Source organism: Phytophthora cinnamomi (assembly GCF_018691715.1).
Source record: "Phytophthora cinnamomi strain GKB4 chromosome Unknown Contig53, whole genome shotgun sequence".
Classification (NCBI taxonomy): Eukaryota; Oomycota; class Peronosporomycetes; order Peronosporales; family Peronosporaceae; genus Phytophthora; species Phytophthora cinnamomi.
In genome coordinates, this window is record NW_027150986.1 from 467,313 (window position 1) to 489,178 (window position 21,866).

A 21,866-nucleotide genomic window follows, 5' to 3' on the forward strand; every position below is an offset into this window, starting at 1 on the left:
GAGAGAAGAAGGCGTCATCGCCCTCTTACCATCAGAGTCCTCGCACTCCACCCGTCGCTTTATTGACAGCGTCGGCCTTGCGTCGACGTCGTGGCCACAAGTCTGTTTGATGAATGGCGGAATATTTCACAATTTTGGGAAATGGGCCAATCGAAAGGAATCCATGCATCGGTACAGATTCCGCACAGCTAGTACCGCAAGATAGACTTAACAATACAGTCTTGCGGTATCTGCACAACTTCTCCGAAATTTCCGATCGAAGGCCCTCTCCGATGCGTACCACAATAGTGGTATCCAGTACATGAAAAGACCAACGTACAAACGTTTTGAGTGTGATAAACACGGTAGTTTACTTGTGATTAGGGGGGATCAGCTAAGATGCGAAGCGCCGATAGATAGACTGTTTTAGTCTTGTTTGTAGGCGTCAGCAAATGGCCTAAAACGGCCTGTGGGCTGAGAAATATAAAAAAACGAAATCATGCAAATTTTGGCTCCGAGAGCCATGTACTCTCGATTGGGTAAATTGAACAATGAACCCTTGGTTTTCGTGGCGGAGTTCACTATTAACGTCACCGCCCTTTAGTCGGACTCCCCAACAGCCACACAAAGCCTGAGCGATTTTATAGGACGACTAATTGTCCAATAATATGCACCATTTAGCGTCACAAACACACGCGGCAAACAAGAGGTTGTGAGCCTAACTCGAAGAATCAGGACTTGGCCAGCTCGCCTACAGCGGTCATTTCGGCCGCACTCGACAGTTCAATTAGACGTGGAACACGTCTTGGCGGTCTGGGTCGCGGATGACAGCGTGCGTCATAGCTGCTGATGTCGGCCGCTCTTTCCGTTCAGATCGCCCTGAGTGTAGATCTCGTGGAGATGCTTGCGGATGGTAGTGGAGCCGCGCGACGTGATGTTGCGGCTGCCGAGAAAGGCGAGCACGTCTCCCTCAGTCTTCTTCCCGAGGGCCAGGACCTGGTCGCGGTTGTCGCCCACACTAGGGTCCAGCTTCAAGTCGTCGGCGACAATGGCTTCACAAAGACTACAAGCTGTTTCGTGTTCGACCATTGCTTCTTCGGTGCGTCTGCCATCCAGCGAGACTCCTGCTCGTACCACGCAAACTACGTCGCGTGAAGGTAAGACACCGACGCCCGTCAATGCTTGATGTAACGGGGTTACAGGAGAGTTACCCGAAGGTTACAGAGTGTGAGACACATAGGAGTTGTGGGGTCCACATCTTAACCTAAATTAGTAGGAAATCAGTAGGTTGATTTATAGCCAACGGATGTGCAAGGGACTAGGGCTCACTATGCTAGATAGTGAACGTCATACATTTACACCAAGAACAGGATAAATATATTCAGTTTTGGATTGAAATTCAAGGGTGTGTTGACTCTTGGAGTCCGTGAGGTGAACGGACACCTACGTCGTTCTGGTGTTAGAACGACCGCTATCCTTAGCTTAGACACGGTGAATCTAACCCGCCTTCATTTGATACAAAGCTACGGCAGCCCCGCTGCACTTGGATTGACCTCGTCTTGGCTTGGTTCCTGCTAACGCTTCTTGTTCTTGTGCTGGTGTTCCATTCACCTTAGCTCCTAGGCTATCCGTGCATTCATCTTTGCGCTTGGTGTGCAGCATTAACTGGACAATGACCCGATATGTCCGCTGTGTCAACGGAGAGATTATGCTTGCGGACGAGCGACAGGTCAGAAACTCGTCCAAACAGGTGCCACAGAGACACAACAACGCAGCGTCGCGGTAGTAACTAGAGGAACATGCATTCTTATACAAATACATCATCATTTTTAAGGCAGGTTTTGAACAATGTGGCGCTTTGTTTGTCACCTTGCTATCTCCCTTCATACAGAAGGTCTCGAGCGTCTTCTCCATGCTAAGCAACTTTGCTTCGATAATGTGTCGTTGAGCAGGGAGAAGCTCAAAGAGCCTCATCATGTTTTGCACATAGTACCTCATAAAGGTGATCCGTGCAAGTGGCTTGCCATACCTACCCTCATCAAATGCAAGACACATACCAAAGATGTTCAATACAGACACTAAACACTTACTCGTGCAATCCTTCTCGATGCACTGTTTGACATAGTTCAATTCTACATTTCAAAGACTTTGAATGCTTTGATAGCCGTCGCCTGAGCTCGCTTGGTTTACTAGGCTTGAACTCGTGTAAGCCTATCACGAGTGGTTGTCAGAGTTGGATATAAGTCGCGAACCCAAGCAGACTCGACAATTTCATTGGTCAAAATTCTCTTGCAATCCAAGTGGTGTGGCCACACAAAAAACACGGGAAGATCGTGTTGCGAAATCTGCTGGGATCGAGCATCGAACAACGGGAGACGTTCGCGAGAAGATGAATACGATCGAGAAACAATTCCGGGAAGATGTTGACATTCAGGCCCAAACCGGCTCTGGCATCACAAGCGAGTCAACCTTGCGAGGGAAGATTCTCAAGCGCTGCCCGCATTACTGCAAACTCACTGGTGTGTTTGATTCCCGTCCTTCCGCTCGTCCTAGTATAACTTCAGATTACATCGATGATGAAGAAGAGAAGCCGAGAGTTCCAGCGCTATTGTACAGCGTGGCAAGGAGCGCCCACTCGCATTTCATGACGATGAAAATGCTGAGTTGAAACAACAAAAGAGGAATCCTGTCGAAAAATTGTTGGACCAGCAGCTTTCAGCAAGCAAACAAAGAGCTCAGAAGACTAACCGCATGCTACAATTACATGAAGCTAAGTTGGGGCTGAAGCCGCGCGAGATCAAGCTAAAAGAAAACCAAGCCAACGTTGATTTAGCCTTGAAAAAGGTTCAGCTCGAAATAGCACAACGTGAAGCACTCGTGCAGCTGGTACTTGCACGTAAACAACTTTTCGACAGTGGTGTTGATACGGAAGAAGTTGATCGCCTCCTCCCCCCCCCCCCCGCATGATTCGAGCATGTGCCGATAATGCCTTGCCGTGGCCTAAAACTGTTTATAGAACACTAAGTCTATCAAATAATTCCGCCTTTCGGTGCCAGTCGAGCCACCGTAGCTCAGAGATTCGTCGGCTTCATCATCACTTTCTACTTCACTCCCGGGTTCAGGTTCAATTCAGTCACTAGGAATAGGGTCGGAGATAGCCATGTTGTGCAGAATCGTACACACGCGAATAAATTTGTAACGGGAGCCCCGTCAGAAGGACCCCAGTGCAGCAGACGGCAGCCCTGGTCGACGACGAGACGCTGAAGATGATGACGGGCGGCGACGCGAGTCAAGCGTCCAAGCTAGACAACGACAGGTTGACGATGGGTGGTACGGGAGCGGTCCAGGAGGTCGTGACGGTGACAGAGGATAGCCCTTGTGTGGCCTATGCGACGGAGAGTGGTACGGTGAGCGGCACGCAGGAGCTGCAGGCAGCGGCTCCTGTCGAGTCGACATTGCAGAACGGAGCCGGTGAGCTCCGACAGCGAGAGAAGGCCGCCCAGAACCAGTTTTGACAGCTCGAGGGTAAGCGCGTCCAGGGACCCACACGACGCGGAGCAGCAGCTCTACGAGAACGAGGACGAGGAGGCATTGACGGAAGCGTCGGTGGACCTAGCACTGCTGGCGACACCTGCGTGAACAGAACGAGGTGAACGAGACGGAGCTGGTGTTAGCCTAGCCAACATTAGTTGAGTTGTGTAAAAGAGGTTATCATAACCCCCCTAATAAAATTCTGTCGCACGCACTGAGGCGGACGACCGGGCGCAGCAATTGAATATTGCTGTCGGCCAGAAGGTGTTAACGTTGCAGTGACTCGTAGTAGAACGGACGCGGCGTAGCTGTGCGACCTGCTCAACGAGCCGAGCAAGATAAGTGGCTCACTTCATGGTGGTCATACAGGGGCCTACTTTACCGAGTTCGACTGAGTCTACGAGAGTGATTACGAGAGCTATGAGAGTATTGCGCCTTCCCAGGCGAGGACCGCGTCGAAGTCCGGAAAACCAAGCGCATCGTGCGACAGAAGGTGAAGAAAACGAGCAACGGTGACGGCTACTCGAGCGACTACGACTCGGTCGATCAGCAAAAAAGCTCGCAAGTGTCCGCCAGCTCGCGACGTGGTACCACACGACAAGCAGCACGACGAAGACGAGGAAGACCCGGGGCAAACGCTTGGCGCAGCAGAGCAGGCGTCACCGCCTGTGGTCACGCGGGAAGCGTCAACGCGGGAGCCGCCAGCGACGCAGCAGGCCACGACGGTGGAGACGAAAAACGAGGGCACTGAGCGCACGATGGTGGCGGGCGCACCAGAAGAGATGACGGCCGTGGCGACGGCGTTGAAGCAACTCACGGTGTTAATGGCGGGTCTGCAGTCCGCTCAAGCCAGCACCAGCGCCAGCGTACGAGTCGCCGGCAACGGACGACCGGCGGTAGCTTCAGGACACGGCGGCGTCACCAACGAGCCCCCTTTACGACGGACGGATGAAATGGAGGAGGTACTTCAGCCTCCCCCAACTACTACGACGAGCACCAACGTGGCGCCAGTGGTGGCCAGTTCGACGGTGGAAATGGGTTCAGAATTTATGGGCGACCCTTCGGAGACGACGAGGGCGCAGTTGACTACGGCACTTCAACAGCTCATACGCAGGATCGACGCGCTACGAGCACCGACAATGAGCACGGTGTCGACGACACCCGCGCACGCAGCGGAGTGGACGACGGTCATGGCGATGCTGCAGCAACTTGTGGCGATGATGCCACTGGAGAGCGTGACGGCGGCGCCGTCTGGGCTGCAACCACCTGCACCACCCGCACAACACGACGAGGGACGGCGCGGTCACGGCGCGAGTACACGAGCCCCAGCGCAGCAGGAGCACCACGGAGCTGGACGCGAGCAACGACGCGACGTCGAGCGACGGGGGCGGGGCCGCCACTTTCGGACGGAAGCGATGGCAGTTCCGGTGACTCGTCCAGTGGCGAGGACAGGCGCCCGAGTGGTGGACGACGACGAGTGGCGAGCGGCAACTCCGAGAGCAGTTTCGGCGGCTACTCGGACGACAGTGACAGGAGCTCCACGAGCAGCTACGGTAACTCGAGTGACGAGTTGGGCAGCCGACGTGGCCGGCGCGGACGACGAGAGCGACGGCGTGAGCGCCAGCGAGGGCGGGATCGTCACGGGCAAGGACATGGGCGGCGCAAGAGCGTCAAGGATTTGGTGCTGCCGACGTTTACGCCATCGCCGAAGGTCTCAGTGTCCACGTGGATCGACCGCGTGGACCTGGCACTGAAGGGGGCAGCTGAATCCGGGCGCGGGCAGTGGTCCGACAAGTCGTTGTACTTCATATTGGGTAACAAGCTCATGGTGAATGTGGCGAAGTGGTGGGGCAACATGGATCGACGGATGCCGGAACGGAAGTGGTCGAACCTGAAGAAAGCTCTATTACGTCGGTACGGAGAGAAACTTGATAAGTCGACGGCCGAACGGCGAGTAAGCATGCGTCGGATGATTGCAGGAGAGACGCCCACTGACTTCGCCGCTGACTTGTGGGATGTGGTCGGCCGTAACCGGGTCAGCGAGCGCGTCCTACTCGCGCAGTTCTACCGCTGTCTGGACAAGAGGACGAAGACAGCGACACGGGATTGCCGACGGAGATGGTCGGAGGTTGGGGCGGTGACGCTGAGGTGCGGCCAGAAGTGGAGCAAGTCGCCCTTTTCACGAATCCGCAGGGCGTCTACAATGCCCACTCGGGCACCTGGGATATCCCGCCAGGTCACGTCTGGAACGGCAAGTATTGGTACGAGCCGAGGAAGACCGCACGGAGGACGGCTTCTGTAAGGACGGGAAGCAGTCGGTCGGAGTCGTGGAAACACGCCGCCAAAGCCAAGCTGAAGAATGAGACGGTAGAGTCGAGCGCTGACGAAGCAGATGCGGAACCACGTCGCAAACGCCTGAAAGCGGTAGTAAAGCAAATTGCGGGGAATGATAAGCAAGGCGCTGAACGATTCTCCAGCGGACGTCGGCACGTGGTGGCCGAGAACAACGGCGGGCAGACGAGCGGCACCTCGTGCTTCAAGTGCGATCAGTCTGGCCATTGGGCGTCGCAGTGTGCTGTGGAGCCGAAATGCTACGCGTGCAACCAACACGGACATTATGCACATGAGTGTACGGACGCTGAGGAGAAAGCCAAGAATGACGCGTACCTGAGCCAGCGCGAGACGAAAACGCGGGCAGCTTCGGAAAACACTGGGCGGGCGTCGTAGACGGGTTACGGCGTCCGGATCAGATCGAGAAACCCCGACGAGGACGGATGGACGAGGTCGGACGGAAGACAGCGGCGGCGTCGACAGCATCACATCGAGCTGTGGCTAGCAGTGAGCGGATGGTGGAGTTGCGGCGGGTGGTCGCAGTAAATGAGGAACGAAGACGAGAACGAGGACGAGTGCGAGTAGTGACAGAGCTGCCAGCGGACAAGAATGATGTACGAGAACGCGAATGGGCGACGGCAGCGCTGCCAACGAACGAGAACGAGATGAGCGAGTCAACAGAGGAGTACTCCGACGACGGCGGGACGAGGACGAGGGTGAGAACGGCACGAGCAGTACAGTGTGTGGCGACGACGAGTGGTGGTGTATTGCACGAGTTGGTGCAGAGTATGAAGGATGATGAGGCGGCGCGAGATGTCGAGCAAGTGACGCGATATGTTGCGGCTGTGCGGCCAGCAATGGCGGCAGTTCGCTTCGTACGAGCTGAGCGAGAGCAAGGGCTGCAAACACGCAGTGAATTGCGAGCTGGAGAAGGCGACGGCAGACTCCAGAGTGGAGTAGGCGGGGCGAGCACCCCGTTGGGGAGGGAAAGGGACGTGGAGCCAGCGGCATCAAGAACAGCGCCCAGTACGGTGCCGAGTTTGAGCACTCCGACACGTACGAGTGCGGTGTATACGTGTGCGGCGACGACGGCAGTGCGCGATGCTCAAGCTACGAGTGAAGAAGCAGGAATGGAGACTCAGTCGGTGACAGCGACGTGCGCCCAGAACGCAAGCTGCAGAACACTGGTAACAGCGGCAGGCTACACGATCACGGGCGAGTAGGTGAGCGTGGTGACGGCGGATGAGGACGCGTCGACAGCCACTGAGGGGGTCGAGATGACGGCAGGCACGACGGCGATGATGGTGACGCCAGTGCCGGTGTGTGCTTCTGATGTGACGACGATGAAGGGCGACGGGCCCGAGGACACTGTGGACACGGTGGTGTGCGGTGTGTACGACGTGAGCGATCTACCAGCCGAGACGGACACGGAGGCGGTGGAGTCCACGCAGGGCGCGACGACAAATAGCAAGCCAAACACGAGCGACGAGCCGAAGCCAGTCGGCGAGGTGAGCAAGAGCCGTGAGTCGATACTGAGCGCCGAGCTCAGGAATAGCCGCGAGTCGGTGCCCAGCGACGAGCTGCCGGCCGACGAATCGACGGGAAACACGGGGTCTGTAAAGATCACCAGCGCAGCTGCGGTAGCACACACAGTGAGTGAAGAGGCGAAACAGGCGGTGGCGAAGACACGTCCGTTGAACACGGAAAGGAAGATGGCGGGTACGGACAAGACGGAAGTGAACATGGTGAGCGACGATGCCCCAGGCGCGAACGACAGCTCGTTCGGTGGCGAAGAGCGTGCAGCCTGTATTGAACAAGCGCGCCTGACGCGATGCAAAGCACGGAAGGCGTCGAAACGACTACGATTCAAGGCGCTAGTGACCAAGCGGCGGCGCGCGGAACGAGCCGACGCAGCGGAGCAACGATCAACTGTAGCACTACGAGTTGAGCGGCAGAAAGTGGCGGACAAAGCCATGGCGGAGCTGAAGACACGACGCCAGCAGCGTCCAGACGAAAGCAACGATGGCTCGACGAGCCAGGTGGGAGGTTCGGCGCGCGTGAGCCTCGTCAAGCATCAGCGAAAAGTGACTGGTGAACGGCAAGCAGGCGAGAATAATGAAGTCGAGTATGTCGGTGCTAACGACGGACTGCCGACAGCGATGACGGAGGTGAATGCCGTACAGCGGAGCGTGAAGCTCGACAGCTGTGCTCGCTACACTATTACGGGCACGGAATGGATGGTCTACGGCGACAAAGTGGCTACGAAAGCACCAGTGGACTATGTGGAGGGCATTGGCGGCTTCCTTCTGGATGTCGTTGGTGTCTGGAAGTTCCGGTTCAGCACCGTATTTGGTGATGTCATCGTGATCGACGCGTGCATTGTGGCAGGCTGCACGGACGAGTTCTTAGTGGGTGTTGACTTTATGCATGCTCGAGGCGCAACGATGGACTTCGACCGTAACGAGGTTCGGTACTATAACGGTGCCCGCACCGTCGTGATTCCTTTTCGGTCCCACGACAATGGCGGTGGAACCCGCATTGCAGCAATGCGTATGGTAAGCAGGACGAGGTTGGCGCAGCACGCGGCGACCCCAGCAGAAATTTCAGTGACGGCTGTAGATGGTGAGCGCGGACTCTTCCTCCCCACGCACTAGACGGGTGCGGTAATGATGGCAGTCACGGTGACGACTGCGCGTAATGGGCGCGCATGGGTCCCAGCGATCAACAGCAGTGACAAGCCGGGGAGGCTACCGAATAATAAGGAGCTCGGCACCTGGGTACCAGTGGATGGAGACATGACCATTCTGTCCATGAACGGCGAGTTGAATTCGACCAGAGTGGGGCAGTGGTTGGACGAGCTGGGCGATAGTGAGACGCCTTTGGATGATGAAAATGAATTGCATATTGGAGAGGAGGATTCGAATGCGCGTGTATTAGTTACGAAGCTGCTACGTGTCTACCGCAGGTTCACTGTTAGCACAGGTGACTGTCCTCCTGCTGCAGGCTTAAACGTGCATCACTACATTGAAACTGGTGACTCCGCACCAATCATGCTGAAAAGACGACGACAAGTGCAGATGGAGGACCAGATTGTCGACGAGAATGTCGCCAAGATGTTGGAGTCGGGCGTCATCGACGAAGGCAACGGTGCTTGGGGTTTTCCCGTTGTGTTGGTCAGAAAGAAGGACGGTGAGGTTCGATTCTGCGTAGACTACAAAGCGCTCAACAAGGTAACGAAGAAGGACGTCTACAACATTCCTCGCATCGACGAGACACTCGAAGCTCTCGGCGGAGCACTGCTATTTTCTACTCTAGATTTACGGACAGGCTACTGGCAGATACGCGTCGCGCCAGAGGATCGTGACAAGACTGCGTTAACAACCAAGAAGGGGCTGTACCGGTTCATCTTGATGTCTTTCGGCCTAACGAACGCTCCATCTACGTTTCAGCACATGATGAACGGCGTGCTGCGAGGGCTGACGTGGCTAACGCGTCTAGTTTATCTAGATGACATTGTAGTTTTTACGCGCGGGGGAATAGAGCGGCACGTAGTCGAGCTGGCGAACGTGCTCGAGCGTCTGGATCAAGCAGGATTGACCCTGAAGTTGAAAAGTGTACGTTTGCAACTCGGTCGATGGAGTACTCGGGCCACGAGCTCAGTAGTGACGGTGTACGACCGCTGCAGCGATTGATTTCAGTGGTGCGAGAATTTCCTAGACAGTCGAAGCCAAGAGGTTCGTTCACTTGGCCGGCTACTACCGGCGTTTTGTCGAGGGATTTGGATCAATGATGGCGCCAATCACTAAACCACTGAGGAAGGACGTCGAATAGGAATGGGCTGAGGCCCAGGAAGCGGCGTTTGAGCGGGTGAAGGAGATCCTCACCTCCAAGCCACTGCTCATCTATCCCAACTTTAGACTACCCTTCAAGGTGATAACGGAAGCGAGCACGGTGGGCTTGGGCGCATGCCTGATGCAGGATCACAACTGTGGATGGCAGCTTGTAGCATACGCAAGCAAGGTTAACAATTTGGCCGAGAGTAGGTATGGGATCACTGAGCTCGAATGTTTGGCAGTTGTCTGGGCTGTAAAGCTCTTCCGGCCTTACCTGTATGGAAGGCGATTCACCATTGTCACTGATCACGCGGCTCTCAAGTGGCTCATGACAAGTCCCAACCTCACGGGCAAGCTACATCGATGGGCTCTTACCTTACAGGAGTTCGACTTCACGGTGGAGTACCGCCCGGGCAACACCAACGTGGTGGCGGATGCGCTCTCGCGAGCACCTACTGTGGCGACAGTATTGGCTGCTGTGGGGCGGCGACGGCGGTCGAAGGAGCGAAGAGCTGCACAAATGGCAGCAGAGGCCTCCCCGACTGCGATGGCAGCGGCGTTAACGACAACTGGGAGGACGACGACCGGATCGAGAGGTGGCGCGAGTGTGGAGATGACGGGCAGGTTGCGACGGACTCGGAAGCGAGAGACACAGGCCGAAGTATCACGGCCTTTGACACGAGCAACCCAGCGGTGTCTCGAAGATCAAGGAAAGGTGGAATCGGCGGTAGCTGATCGCGTACAGCAGCGACCAAGCGCTAGCAGAGACGATACCAATGGTGTTCAGCAGCACACGGATGTGGAACACGCAGACCCGGTCGACACGGCGGTGGTGCGCCGGACCAGTGAGGAATCGCAGGCTGGAAACGACGAGCAAATGAGGTCAGCGAGGACGGAGCTGAACAACGAGACGGCGGCGATGGCGTCAGGGCGTAGCGCGAGTGTGACGAGCACAGATACGACACTTGGCACGGGACCGACGATGGGTGCGCAGAGGCGGGTTGCGACGGACGAGCCAAGTGGCCGGAACGCGGAAGCGTGTGACCTTTGCTGAGCTACACAACGACGGGGAAGAACGATAGGATCTCCGATCTGCACAGGGTGGCGACTCGCCAGCAGCAGGAGGTGGTTCGGCGGTGGGCGCTGCGAAGACGAGCACGGCACCGACGAACGAGACGACGACGGACCCAGTGAAGACGACGAAACGAAGGCTCCGGGATTCCCTACAGACGGCAAATGATTTGCTTAGCAGAAAGGTTCCACAGGACATGGAAAGACGTGGTGGCAACGTACATAAACGATGAGCGGCAGCGAGATTGGGATCTGTGGGTCGACTTCGCTGTCTATGCCTACAATTCCGGACAGCACTCGACGGTGCTGCTATCTCCAAACGAGCTGGTGATGGGGCGGCGTCTACGGGCTCCGAACGAGCTATTAAGACGTGCAAGCGTGGCAGAAGCAGGACCGCTGCTAAGCTACCACCAACGGCTGCTGCAGGCCATGGGTAGTGCTCATGAGTGTGCAGAAGAGGCACGGAAGCGCGAACAAGCACGCCAAGCGCGCTACTACGACCGAAAAGTGCGGCGGCGACGAACGTTTGCAGTTGGCGATAGAGCGTGGGGTTACAAACCTCCACAAAGGCCGAAGGCCTCGAAGTTCGTTCATCAAAGGATCGGGCCCGTGCGAGTGATCGAGGATGCGGGTTACGACAAATATCTCGTCGAGCGTAAGGATAAGGGCGGCTACGTTGAACAATTTATAGCCCACGTCTAGTTTTTGGTGACCTTTCACTCACCGGCTACACTACTGGAGGCGACGGCGAGGGACATCGAGGCGCAGCTCGAGCATGAGAGCTCGCTCGAACACCAAGATGATGACTCGGAGGCAGGCACGGCTATGGGAGCAGCGACGGCTCCAATACACACAGCGGCAGCGCCACGAGCTACGGGACAGAGAAGACGAGCAGTGGCAAGTGCGGGTGCAGCACCAGGACCGGGTGAGCTCATGGTGGAGCTTCGCCGCCGACGACGACGACGAAACGCCGCAGGGCAGTACATGCTGGAATACCAGTGCAACGACCGGAGCAGCGGAGACGGGGACAGCGGGGGTGACGACGGACGGCGGTGGGTCGGCGTCAAGGAGTACGACGAGCTCCTGCAGAGCGACAGGGTCGTGGAAGACCCTGGGTCTGGAGAAGGCGTGTAACATGAGCCCGTCAGAAGGACCCCAGTGCAGCAGACGGCAGCCCTGGTCGACGACGAGACGCTGAAGATGATGACGGGCGGCGACGTGAGTCAAGCGTCCAAGCTGGACAACGACAGGTTGACGATGGGTGGTACGGGAGCGGTCCAGGAGGTCGTGACGGTGACAGAGGATAGCCCTTGTGTGGCCTATGCGACGGAGAGTGGTACGGTGAGCGGCACGCAGGAGCTGCAGGCAGCGGCTCCTGTCGAGTCGACATTGCAGAACGGAGCCGGTGAGCTCCGACAGCGAGAGAAGGCCGCCCAGAACCAGTTTTGACAGCTCGAGGGTAAGCGCGTCCAGGGACCCACACGACGCGGAGCAGCAGCTCTACGAGAACGAGGACGAGGAGGCATTGACGGAAGCGTCGGTGGACCTAGCACTGCTGGCGACACCTGCGTGAACAGAACGAGGTGAACGAGACGGAGCTGGTGTTAGCCTAGCCAACATTAGTTGAGTTGTGTAAAAGAGGTTATCATAACCCCCCTAATAAAATTCTGTCGCACGCACTGAGGCGGACGACCGGGCGCAGCAATTGAATATTGCTGTCGGCCAGAAGGTGTTAACGTTGCAGTGACTCGTAGTAGAACGGACGCGGCGTAGCTGTGCGACCTGCTCAACGAGCCGAGCAAGATAAGTGGCTCGCTTCAAATTGTAAGGCGTCTTTGAGTTGCGTTCAATTTCTCAGTGCGCACCGTTGTCGTCGTAGCAACGGAAATCGACATTCAAGCATTCCAATGCAACGTTTTACACGGATCCAGATTTTGGCTAGGCATTTGTTGAAGTAGGTTTGTTTAACGTCAAGTTGACCACCTTGAGAAGTGTTGAGGGCAGGAACAAGGACTAGCGAAGACTGATAGGCAGAGTCTCCAAGTAAGTACTGATCAACACCGAAATACTGTTCCTTGAACAACGCCAGTCTGCAATTCCGCCAACGCGATTGTCGTGGTTCGACCCAGGCCACCGAACGTTTTCATAGCGAATACGACACAAACCATCACAGACAACCAATCCACTGCTAGGGTAAGAAGCTTTGCGAGAATAATAGTCTTCACCATGATCTTGCGGTCGAGTCAGCAACGGGAACAGAGTACCATCGATCATGCCAATACAATGAGGCGACGTTGTAGCCCCTAGGATTTGCTCAGAAATCTCTCGTCGCTCCTCAGCACCAGGCCACATGATTACCTTGCTTCGTAGGCTATTTAGCGCACATATCGTTCGCTTAGATAGCAGATCATCCGGGGTATGACCACCTACAGATAGGAAATCCGCCGAATGTCCTTCATGTCCGACGAGCCCAGTGTCTTCAGCAGGCCCATTAGATGTAGCTCCACGCTCATCTTTGCCTGCTTCCCCAACGTACTCCTGAACTCAGCAAGCTCGGCAATGAGTGCACAGACTGCAGCGAACTATGGGCGAGACAACCGAAAATGGAGCTTGAACTCCGAGTCGGCATGTCTCCGAGGTACAATTGAATCCTTGAGGGGGGACGCGGAACTCGATGACGAGACGTGAGATATCGTTTCGTTTGGCTTTCAGGACAAAGTATATGGCAGCGACCTCGCCCTGCTCTTCATCTGCACTAGAGCTGCCATCACTGTCATCCATCTGCTCGTCTAGTGCAGATTTCCAGAGCTTACGAACAGCGCTCAGTATTCTCCGCTTGCGACCTCTAGCTGGCATGCTGCCGACTAAAGCGAAAGGTCGCACGGCGTGGATCCATCGAGTTTGGAGAGTCAGTCAGAGTTGGTGCGTTACCATTGGTTGAAACGCCTAATTGGATTCGCGACTTGTATCCAACTCTGACAACCACTATGGTCGGTGTGGTCGGATAGGATGCAAATACTATTTGCATATCATGTGCATACTATGCACATGATATGCTCGTAAATAGAACTTTGTATACACAAACACGCAGTGATGGTTGGCTTAGAGGACTTTACTAATTTTTCACATGTTGATTGGCTTATAATAGTTGAGAGACAGTATCTAATTGGCTGAAGCAAGATAGAAATATTTAATTGGTTGCAAATATCCTAAACAAAAACGAAGTAAGGTCGGATACGTCGTCATATCATATTCATCCATACCGTCATTTTAGCGCCATCGCCGAATGCCGTACTTGTGGATGGCAGCGAAATTTCAGTCTGGTCGATAAATGTATTTTTGTCCAATCAAACGACGTTTTCTTTTGCCGTCTTACAAAAACTCGACACAAGTGATTGACATCTGTTTTGTATGGGTGGATTTCACCAATCAGGAAGCGCCTCGACAACGGCTTCAACTGATTGCCACCGTCTCACTAATCGCAAATACGATCAGTATCGTATCACTTGACCGCCACGAGGTCCGCGGGATGCAGGGTCAGCTCCCTCACATCCGATCCCTCCGCGTTCATTGCTCACCTGTGGGTAATCTCCCGCCATGATGTTCGCTGTGCGACGTGAATCCGCGTTGGCTCGCAGCCTTTCGACGCTCTCGTTCGCCCCGCCACCGCCGGTGCCTCCTCGTCGAGTGGTGGTCACCGGCCTAGGCGCCGTGACTCCATTTGGCGTGGGCGTTGCGCGTGCGTGGGAGAAGGTATTGGACTCGCAATGCGCCATCCAGGTACGAGGTCCCTGGGTCTGTATGTGTGAGTGGCGGCTGCGTTGGTATTGACGAGGTGGCTGCGGATTCCAGTCGCTGGACATGCTGTTGAACTCGGGACTGAACTGCACCGTGGGGGCGACGGTGCCCAGGGGTGACGAAGACGGCGCGTTCCACACGGTCGACTGGACGAACCCGAAGAGCTTCCGGGCGCAGGAGGTGGACCACGTCGCCATGGCGCTGGCTGCAGGTGCGTCCGTCTGCGAGTGCAGTTAGTCGAGTTTGAATTGAAGCTGACGAGCGGCTGTGCTGTTTGGATGGTGAGAGCAGCGGACGAGGCGATCAAAGACTCGGGCTGGACTCCCGAGTCCGATGAAGAGCGAGAACGAGCGGTAGGGCGTTGGAGCTGGAGCTGTGAGGTGTAGAGGTGGTGATGGTGTAGCTAACGGCTTGGCTCATTCTTCCAGGGTGTAGCAATTGGTGCTGCCTGTGGCAACATCCAGGAGGTCATGGACGTTGGTCAGCTGATTAAGGAGAAGGTATTGCATAGGGGTGATGGTGGTGTTTGCTGATGCCAAACTTGCTAACTCGCACGTTTTGCTTGAAGAAATTCCGCCGCGTCACACCGTTTTTCGTGCCGCGTATTCTGATCAACCTTGCAGCAGGCCATGTCAGCATTGAGCACGGACTAAAGGTAACTTAACGGCGGGATTTATTCATTTAGCGCTACGAATGACCGTTCTGATGTCCTCCTTCTTACTTTTGTTTTGAACACAGGGACCAGTTCATTCCTGTGTTACTGCATGTGCCACTGGCAGTCATAGCATCGGTGATGCCGCGCGCTTTATTCAGCACGGAGACGCTGACGTGATGGTTGCTGGGGGAACGGAGCCGACCATCAATGAAATGTCGATTTGTGCTTTTGATCGTCCACGAGCTCTGTCTACAAAGGTATGCAGATTGCAGAGCTTTAAGCCTTTATCCGTGAAAACCATCAACTAATGCATGGTTTATTCGAGCAGTACAACGACCGCCCAAAAGAAGCGTCACGACCATTTGACTCGAAGCGCGATGGATTCGTTATGGGTGAAGGTGCTGGGGTTCTCGTTCTCGAGGAATATGAGCACGCCAGAAAGCGTGGAGCTCGAATTTACGCTGAGGTGCGTGGCTATGGCCTCAGCGGCGACGGCAGCCACATCACAGCTCCACTACAAGACGGCGATGGTGCTCGACGGGCAATGAAATCGGCTATTGCACAGTCCGGACTGGCGCTGTCTGACATAGGCTACATTAATGCGCACGCGGCGGGTACCCCTCTGGGCGATCGTGCCGAAAACAAGGCTATCAAAACCCTGTTCGGAGACGATGTTGACCAACTCGGCGTGTCATCTACGAAGGTACGAGGCTTACCTTTTGATTCATAATCGAACTTGTTCGAAAGGTATCTAAAGGTTCATGCGCTTCGAACAGGGATCTATCGGCCATCTGCAAGGATCGGCTGGCGCTGTGGAGGCGATTTTCGCGATCAAGGCACTTTTCCACGTGAGTTCTCAAAGACCCAAGAACTCATCACTACTGTAGTATTCGCACTAACGCCCATAATCCTGTCCAAACAGAACGTGATGCCGCCTACACTCAACCTGACCGAGACGACCGAGGAGTTCACGCTCAACTACGTGCCGAACCAGCCGCAAGAGAAGGAGCTGCATGCCGTCATGTCCAACTCGTTCGGTTTCGGAGGAACCAACGCCAGCCTCTTGTTCGCCAAGTAAGCTGAGCCAGCAGTAGCACCCTGTACTCCCCACCGATTGTGTGTCAAACCACAAACAACTTCAACTTAGCGTTGTCAGACGAATGTGGGGTCAATTTTGAACAGATAGTAATGTGAAATGTCAATCCATTCACCAAGAACACCAAGATCCTATGGACCACACAGTTCCATTCTTGCCACCTCAAGTTGCCGTGCGATTTGCGACCTTCAAGTTTGGTGTGCTCCACACGACGGGCCCACGCCCATTAGTCAAGATGCTACGTCGCTCGGCGTCTTCCGCTGCGGCTCGAGGCTTCTCGACGCTCTCGTTCGGCGCGCCGCCGCCCGCGCCCAACCGCCGCGTGGTGGTGACTGGTCTGGGCGCCGTCACTCCCTTCGGCGTGGGCGTGCAGCGCTCGTGGGACGCGCTGCTGGACTCGCAATGCGCCATCCGAGTATGACGCATCCACTCGATGGTCTAGATGCTTTGCATTGACGGGTTGCCGCTGCTTTACTGTGCGTTTTAGACGGTGGACGCACTAGCAGACACGGGCTTGACATGCACCATTGGCGCTGCCGTGCCACGGGGCGACGGCGAAGGGGCATTCCGCACGAAAGACTGGGTCAATTTGAAGAACCTCCGCTCGCAGGAGCCCGACTTCATCGCATTCACGCTGGCGGCAGGTTCGAGCTGCATTGCGGTGCTTGGGTGTCAATGGAGGAGAAACTAAAACTGCTTGTCTGGTGGCTTTGGGATAGCTGACGAAGCTATCAAGGATTCGGGATGGAGCCCCGAATCGGACGAGGAGCGAGAACGAGCGGTAGGGTGCTGTTTCTGTGTCATAGGTTGGGTTGATACGGTGGTTGATAGTCTTTGGGGGGTTGTTGTGAGTAGGGTGTGGCTATTGGTTCCGGAATGGGAAATATCCAAGAGGTCATGGATGTGGGCCAGCTGATCAAGGACAAGGTGCGGTCATGGACCGTTGTGGTGGGAGCTTTAAGTGTGATGATCTAATGGTGTGTTTATTGCTGCAGAAATATCGCCGGGTTTCACCGTTCTTCGTAACGCGGATTCTGATCAACCTTGCCGCAGGCCACGTGAGCATTGAGCACGGACTCAAGGTACGACAATGTAAAGCCTGCTGCTAATACTGCACATGCATTTATCTAACGTGTGCATGAGGTAACTCGTTTGAAATTAGGGTCCAAACCATTCCTGCGTGACGGCATGTGCCACGGGAAGTCACAGCATCGGAGACGCCTCGAATTTAATTCGTCACGGAAATGCCGATGTTATGGTCGCTGGTGGCACTGAAGCATCTCTCAACGAGATTTCAATGTGTGCTTTCCTGCGCGCTCAGGCGTTGTCCACAAAGGTAGGCTGAGAGTATTTCTATGCGCGAAGGCGCATTTTGACATTCGTGGGATGAAAGCTAAAAGCATATCCTGTGGTGTGCGTCCGATTACAGTTTAATGACCGCCCTCAAGAAGCATCACGACCGTTTGACTCGAAGCGTGATGGCTTCGTAATGGGCGAAGGTGCTGGTGTTGTTGTGCTCGAGGTACGGGCGTTGCTTTCCCCACGGCTAGATTTTGGTACTGAAGAGTGCTGCTTTCATTCATGCAGGAGTATGAGCATGCTAAAAAGCGTGGAGCTAAAATCTACGCAGAGGTACGGGGATATGGTCTCAGTGGCGACAGCAACCATATTACGGCTCCTCTTGAAACTGGTGATGGTGCTCGACGAGCGATGGAGGCGGCTGTCGCTCAGTCGGGCCTTGCGCTATCTGATATCGGATACATCAATGCTCACGCAACTTCGACCCCGCTGGGCGATCGCGCCGAGAATGCAGCGGTAAAAGAGCTTTTTGGCGAACATGCTGCACAACTTGGAATGTCGTCGACGAAGGTAAATATTCCTTGTTATGTACCGAGCCACGAACGCTAGTTGGTTGTTTCTACATTCACTAATGCCTTCACCATTATGCCCAGGGAGCTGTTGGCCATCTCCTTGGTGCCGCTGGTGCTGTGGAAGCTATCTTCTCCATCAAGGCGCTTCAACATGTACGCTTCCACCAATTGTCAATGGTTTGAATCACCTACACTGATTGTTTTTACGATATTTTCGCTGTGCAGAACGTGATGCCTCCTACACTCAACCTTAACGAGACCACAGAGGAATTCACACTCAATTACGTGCCAAACCAGCCGCAGGAGAAAGAACTGCGAGCAGTACTTACGAACTCGTTCGGTTTCGGAGGGACCAACGCCAGCCTTTTGTTTGCCAAGTAGCTACCCGTGTATCTGAATCGGTCATGCAAGGATGGGAAACATCCAAAACTAAGCGATACCTGGTATCCAAGCTGAATGAGTTCAATCTGAGCTAGCTGGCATTTGGTATCGCGCATTAGTTTTCTCGGCTGGGTCATACTTATTCGCTATTACATCACGCGCCACACCACAGGGAGAGTCATTTTGATCCGCGTGCATTCTGGAGTGTGGAGCTGAAAGATAAGTGTAGCTGCTGCTTCGGTATTCCTCAATCTTCTTGCGGGCCATCTGCACAGAGAAATCCGTTATCAGGTGGACCTAGATAAATAATAGTCAAAGCCTGCAACGTACCATAGCCTCTCGCTCCATCCGAGATCTCTCGAGCGTCATTCTCTCAAGTGCGGTCCGTAGTTCGCGTTCTTGTCTATAAAACTGCTGCTGCTTCGACAATGCTGCAGTTAGTTGTGCGCTCAGCTCCGACACTTTTCGGTCACTGTCATCACAGGCGTGCTCCTGCTCGAGCAGCAGCTCCTTGGCGTCGCTCAAGTCCCGGCTTAGTTGCTGAACTTGTAACGATAGTACCGAGCACCTAGCTTCTACCTCCTGTCGGCTTTTATCAGTTCGCTTACGCTCCTCCTTCAACGATTGTATCCTTCCTTTCAAGCTCTCGACTTCTGCGATCAATCGAACTTCACTCCGTTCTCGCTCGTTACGAGAGCTGTCCAACGCCGACACGGCCTCTTTCTTTGCTTGGGACAGTTTGTATTCCAATTCAGCAGCCTGGGCTTTCAAATCGCGGTTTTGCTGGTGGAGTACCTCAAATTCGTTTGTGAAGCGATTGGCACAATCTGCCTTGACCTTATTCAGTTGATCATTCAGCAGTTGAACCTTGCGATGTTGCTCTTCACTTTCATCTTTAGCCTCGCGTGCCTCGGTACGGCGCATTTCTAACTCGCGCTCCAGCGAGCTTATTCGTTCCTGTGCGCAAGAATACATTAATACAATCAGTTTCGTCAAAGCACTGATCCAGCATTGAACAATGGGCGTACATTTAGTTCTTGTCCCCGGTCACGGAATTCGGATCGCAGTTTTGTGAGCGCATCCTCTTTTGATCGAATTCTTTCGAGGTACTCAGCTTCTAAGTGGCTTGACTGTTGTGACATCACCAGTGCCAAAAGAATCAATTGTTAGCCAGTTGTCCAATACACCATCAGCATCAAAAGATGGCTAATACCATATCGCGGGCCTCCTCTGCTGTTGTGGCACGCTCAGACAGATGCTGGAGTTTCTTCTGAACGCCAGCACAAATACACAATGGGTTGGATAGGTTAGCTAGCCCCTAGCTTCCGTGAGAATCTATGATACTACGTACATACCTCGAACGCAATGCTTGCATCCTTAGACCGGCGAATTGCATCAGCAAGCTTTTTGTCAGCCTCCTTTTGGTTCCGCGCTGTTGCCTCCATTTTGGAGCGCAAATCGACGAGCTCAGTGTTTAACGACCTGATTTCCTGCTCACGGCTAGTCATGTCAGCTTCGTGCTTGCGCACAATGGTACTCATACTTTCTTCTTGCGTCTTTGCGTGTTCTGCTGCTTGCTGCCGAAGTCGCTCTAGCAGTCGTGCTATCTCTCGTCGACTTTGTAGCTCACGAGCCGCTACCTACAGAGTGCGAAAAGTAACAAACTTTCTGTTAATCTCTTCAGTATTTCAAGATAGGACACACTCTGGCTGTAAAACGAACCTCTTCTTTCTCAAGGATAGCCTCTTCGACTTTGGCTTTGCACTCCGACTCCAACTAAAGCAGCATGAAAGAACGTGAGCGTAGTAGTGGATATGACTCGATGCGAATAATTGTGTACCTCAGTGACTGCATCCTCTCGTGCGCAATACTGAGTAAGTTGTTTCTCCATGCTGTTGAGAACGTTTAACATGCCTTCGCAATCTTGACGCACAGCCTCCAGCTCAGCTTGAAGCGCGCTATTGCGTTCCTGTAATTCATCCACTGCCTTATCCTTTTTCTCAAGCGCATTTGTCAGCTCACGCAGGCGCACGCATACGCTTTGATAACGCGCTGAAAAGGCTTCGTCTTTGCGCTCGGTACTCCGCTTCATTTTCTCGAGCATTTCCTCATACTCACTGAGCTGGTTCTCTAGATCACCCCGTTCTTTGCGGACAACATCCGTTTGCTCCATCAACGACTCCTTCGCGCTCTCCAGTTGGGCAATTGACGCCGCATACCGCTGTAACTGCCTCTCACAATGGGTTTTCTCCTCACGCACTTGTGAGCAAGCATCCCGTAGCTCCTGCAACGCAAGCGTAGCGTCATTGAAATTCTGCCCCATAACCTGGAGCTGCTGGTCTCTGTCCGTCAGCTCCTTCTTCATGGCGCCAATTTCGTCATCCTGCAGAGAAACTTGCTCCATCAGCATATTATTCTCCGCCATAAGCACGTCAATGCGCTCGTTGATCTCCTGCAGGTACTCCCCATTCTCCTGCATGTTCATCAAGTCGTCGGTCATGACGTGCATCTCCTTTGGCTCATTCTGCATGCGTAGCACCATCTTCTCCCCCGCCACCTCGAGCTCTCTGCATCAACATTCAATCACACTAAGTCAGCCCCGACTCTCTCTCTCTAACACTAACCTACAGCAGACAGCATCTCACTGTCTCAACGTCGTGTTCTCCTTCGCGAGCCCCTCAGCTCGCGCCGCCACCCGATCGATCGCCTTCTTGTTATCCACCAGCGCCGTCTCCTGCAACCGCATCACACAACAATTATCAGCCAGACAGTCCACCAATATCCTACTGCTCTACAGCATGGCGCCAGCCCCACCAGCTCCTGGATCTTGAGGTCGTAGGCCTGCAGCAGCGGGTTCGTGTACTCGGAGGCCGTGAGCCAGGGCGCCAGTCGCTCGTGCGGCTCGTCCTCGCTCTGCGTCGCGTCCGCCAGCGTTTTGAGCCTCTCCAGTTCTCCGTAGCGCTGCAATAACCCTCGCAGCTGCACCAGCAGCCGCTCCGCGTAGCTCCGGAGGAAGTCCCGCTCGTCCGCGAGGCGCGCGCTCTCCACGCAGCAGCCAGAGACGCAGGCGGACGGCACGGTCGGCACGGTCTTCACACTGGGGAGAGGCTTGGGCGCGGGCTGCACGCTGCCCTGCGCCTGCAGCCGGCGCGAGCGCTCGGCCTGGGGCCCGCCGTCCAGCAGCTCCATCCGCTCTAATTGAAGTTGACGCGTCTCTTCGTGGGCGTTTCAATTGGTGTGACGTACACCATATTGTATGCGACATGAAGGGGGATTTTGGGCGAATCAGCGCGTGGGCTCGCATTTCATCCACTGGTGAC

The 21,866-nt window shown here is 54.8% G+C and overlaps 3 protein-coding genes across 3 annotated transcripts; 2 read left to right on the forward strand and 1 right to left on the reverse strand.

The window, feature by feature from the left end:
• Positions 1-14,342: 14,342 nt before the first annotated feature.
• Positions 14,343-16,276, forward strand: IUM83_00143 (beta-ketoacyl-acyl-carrier-protein synthase II; the record flags this gene model as incomplete). The annotated part of the gene is made up of 9 exons (XM_067923886.1): positions 14,343-14,525; positions 14,598-14,754; positions 14,835-14,896; positions 14,972-15,043; positions 15,112-15,198; positions 15,282-15,455; positions 15,527-15,901; positions 15,975-16,046; positions 16,121-16,276. The coding sequence occupies 9 exons, from the start codon at positions 14,343-14,345 to the stop codon at positions 16,274-16,276; spliced, it is 1,338 nt and encodes a 445-aa protein (XP_067789255.1).
• Positions 16,277-16,529: 253 nt separating this feature from the next.
• On the forward strand, positions 16,530-18,546 carry IUM83_00144 (beta-ketoacyl-acyl-carrier-protein synthase II; the record flags this gene model as incomplete). Its single annotated transcript, XM_067923887.1, has 10 exons — positions 16,530-16,709; positions 16,782-16,938; positions 17,014-17,075; positions 17,150-17,221; positions 17,290-17,376; positions 17,457-17,630; positions 17,724-17,816; positions 17,882-18,163; positions 18,247-18,318; positions 18,391-18,546. 10 exons carry the CDS (start codon positions 16,530-16,532, stop codon positions 18,544-18,546), a joined length of 1,335 nt encoding a protein of 444 aa, XP_067789254.1.
• Positions 18,547-18,627: 81 nt separating this feature from the next.
• IUM83_00145 (Transcription factor IIIB 90 kDa subunit) lies at positions 18,628-21,735 on the reverse strand (the record flags this gene model as incomplete). The annotated part of the gene is made up of 9 exons (XM_067923888.1): positions 18,628-18,813; positions 18,877-19,503; positions 19,575-19,676; positions 19,760-19,816; positions 19,902-20,186; positions 20,269-20,322; positions 20,387-21,113; positions 21,192-21,280; positions 21,361-21,735. The coding sequence occupies 9 exons, from the start codon at positions 21,733-21,735 to the stop codon at positions 18,628-18,630; spliced, it is 2,502 nt and encodes an 833-aa protein (XP_067789253.1).
• Between the last annotated feature and the right edge of the window lie 131 nt (positions 21,736-21,866).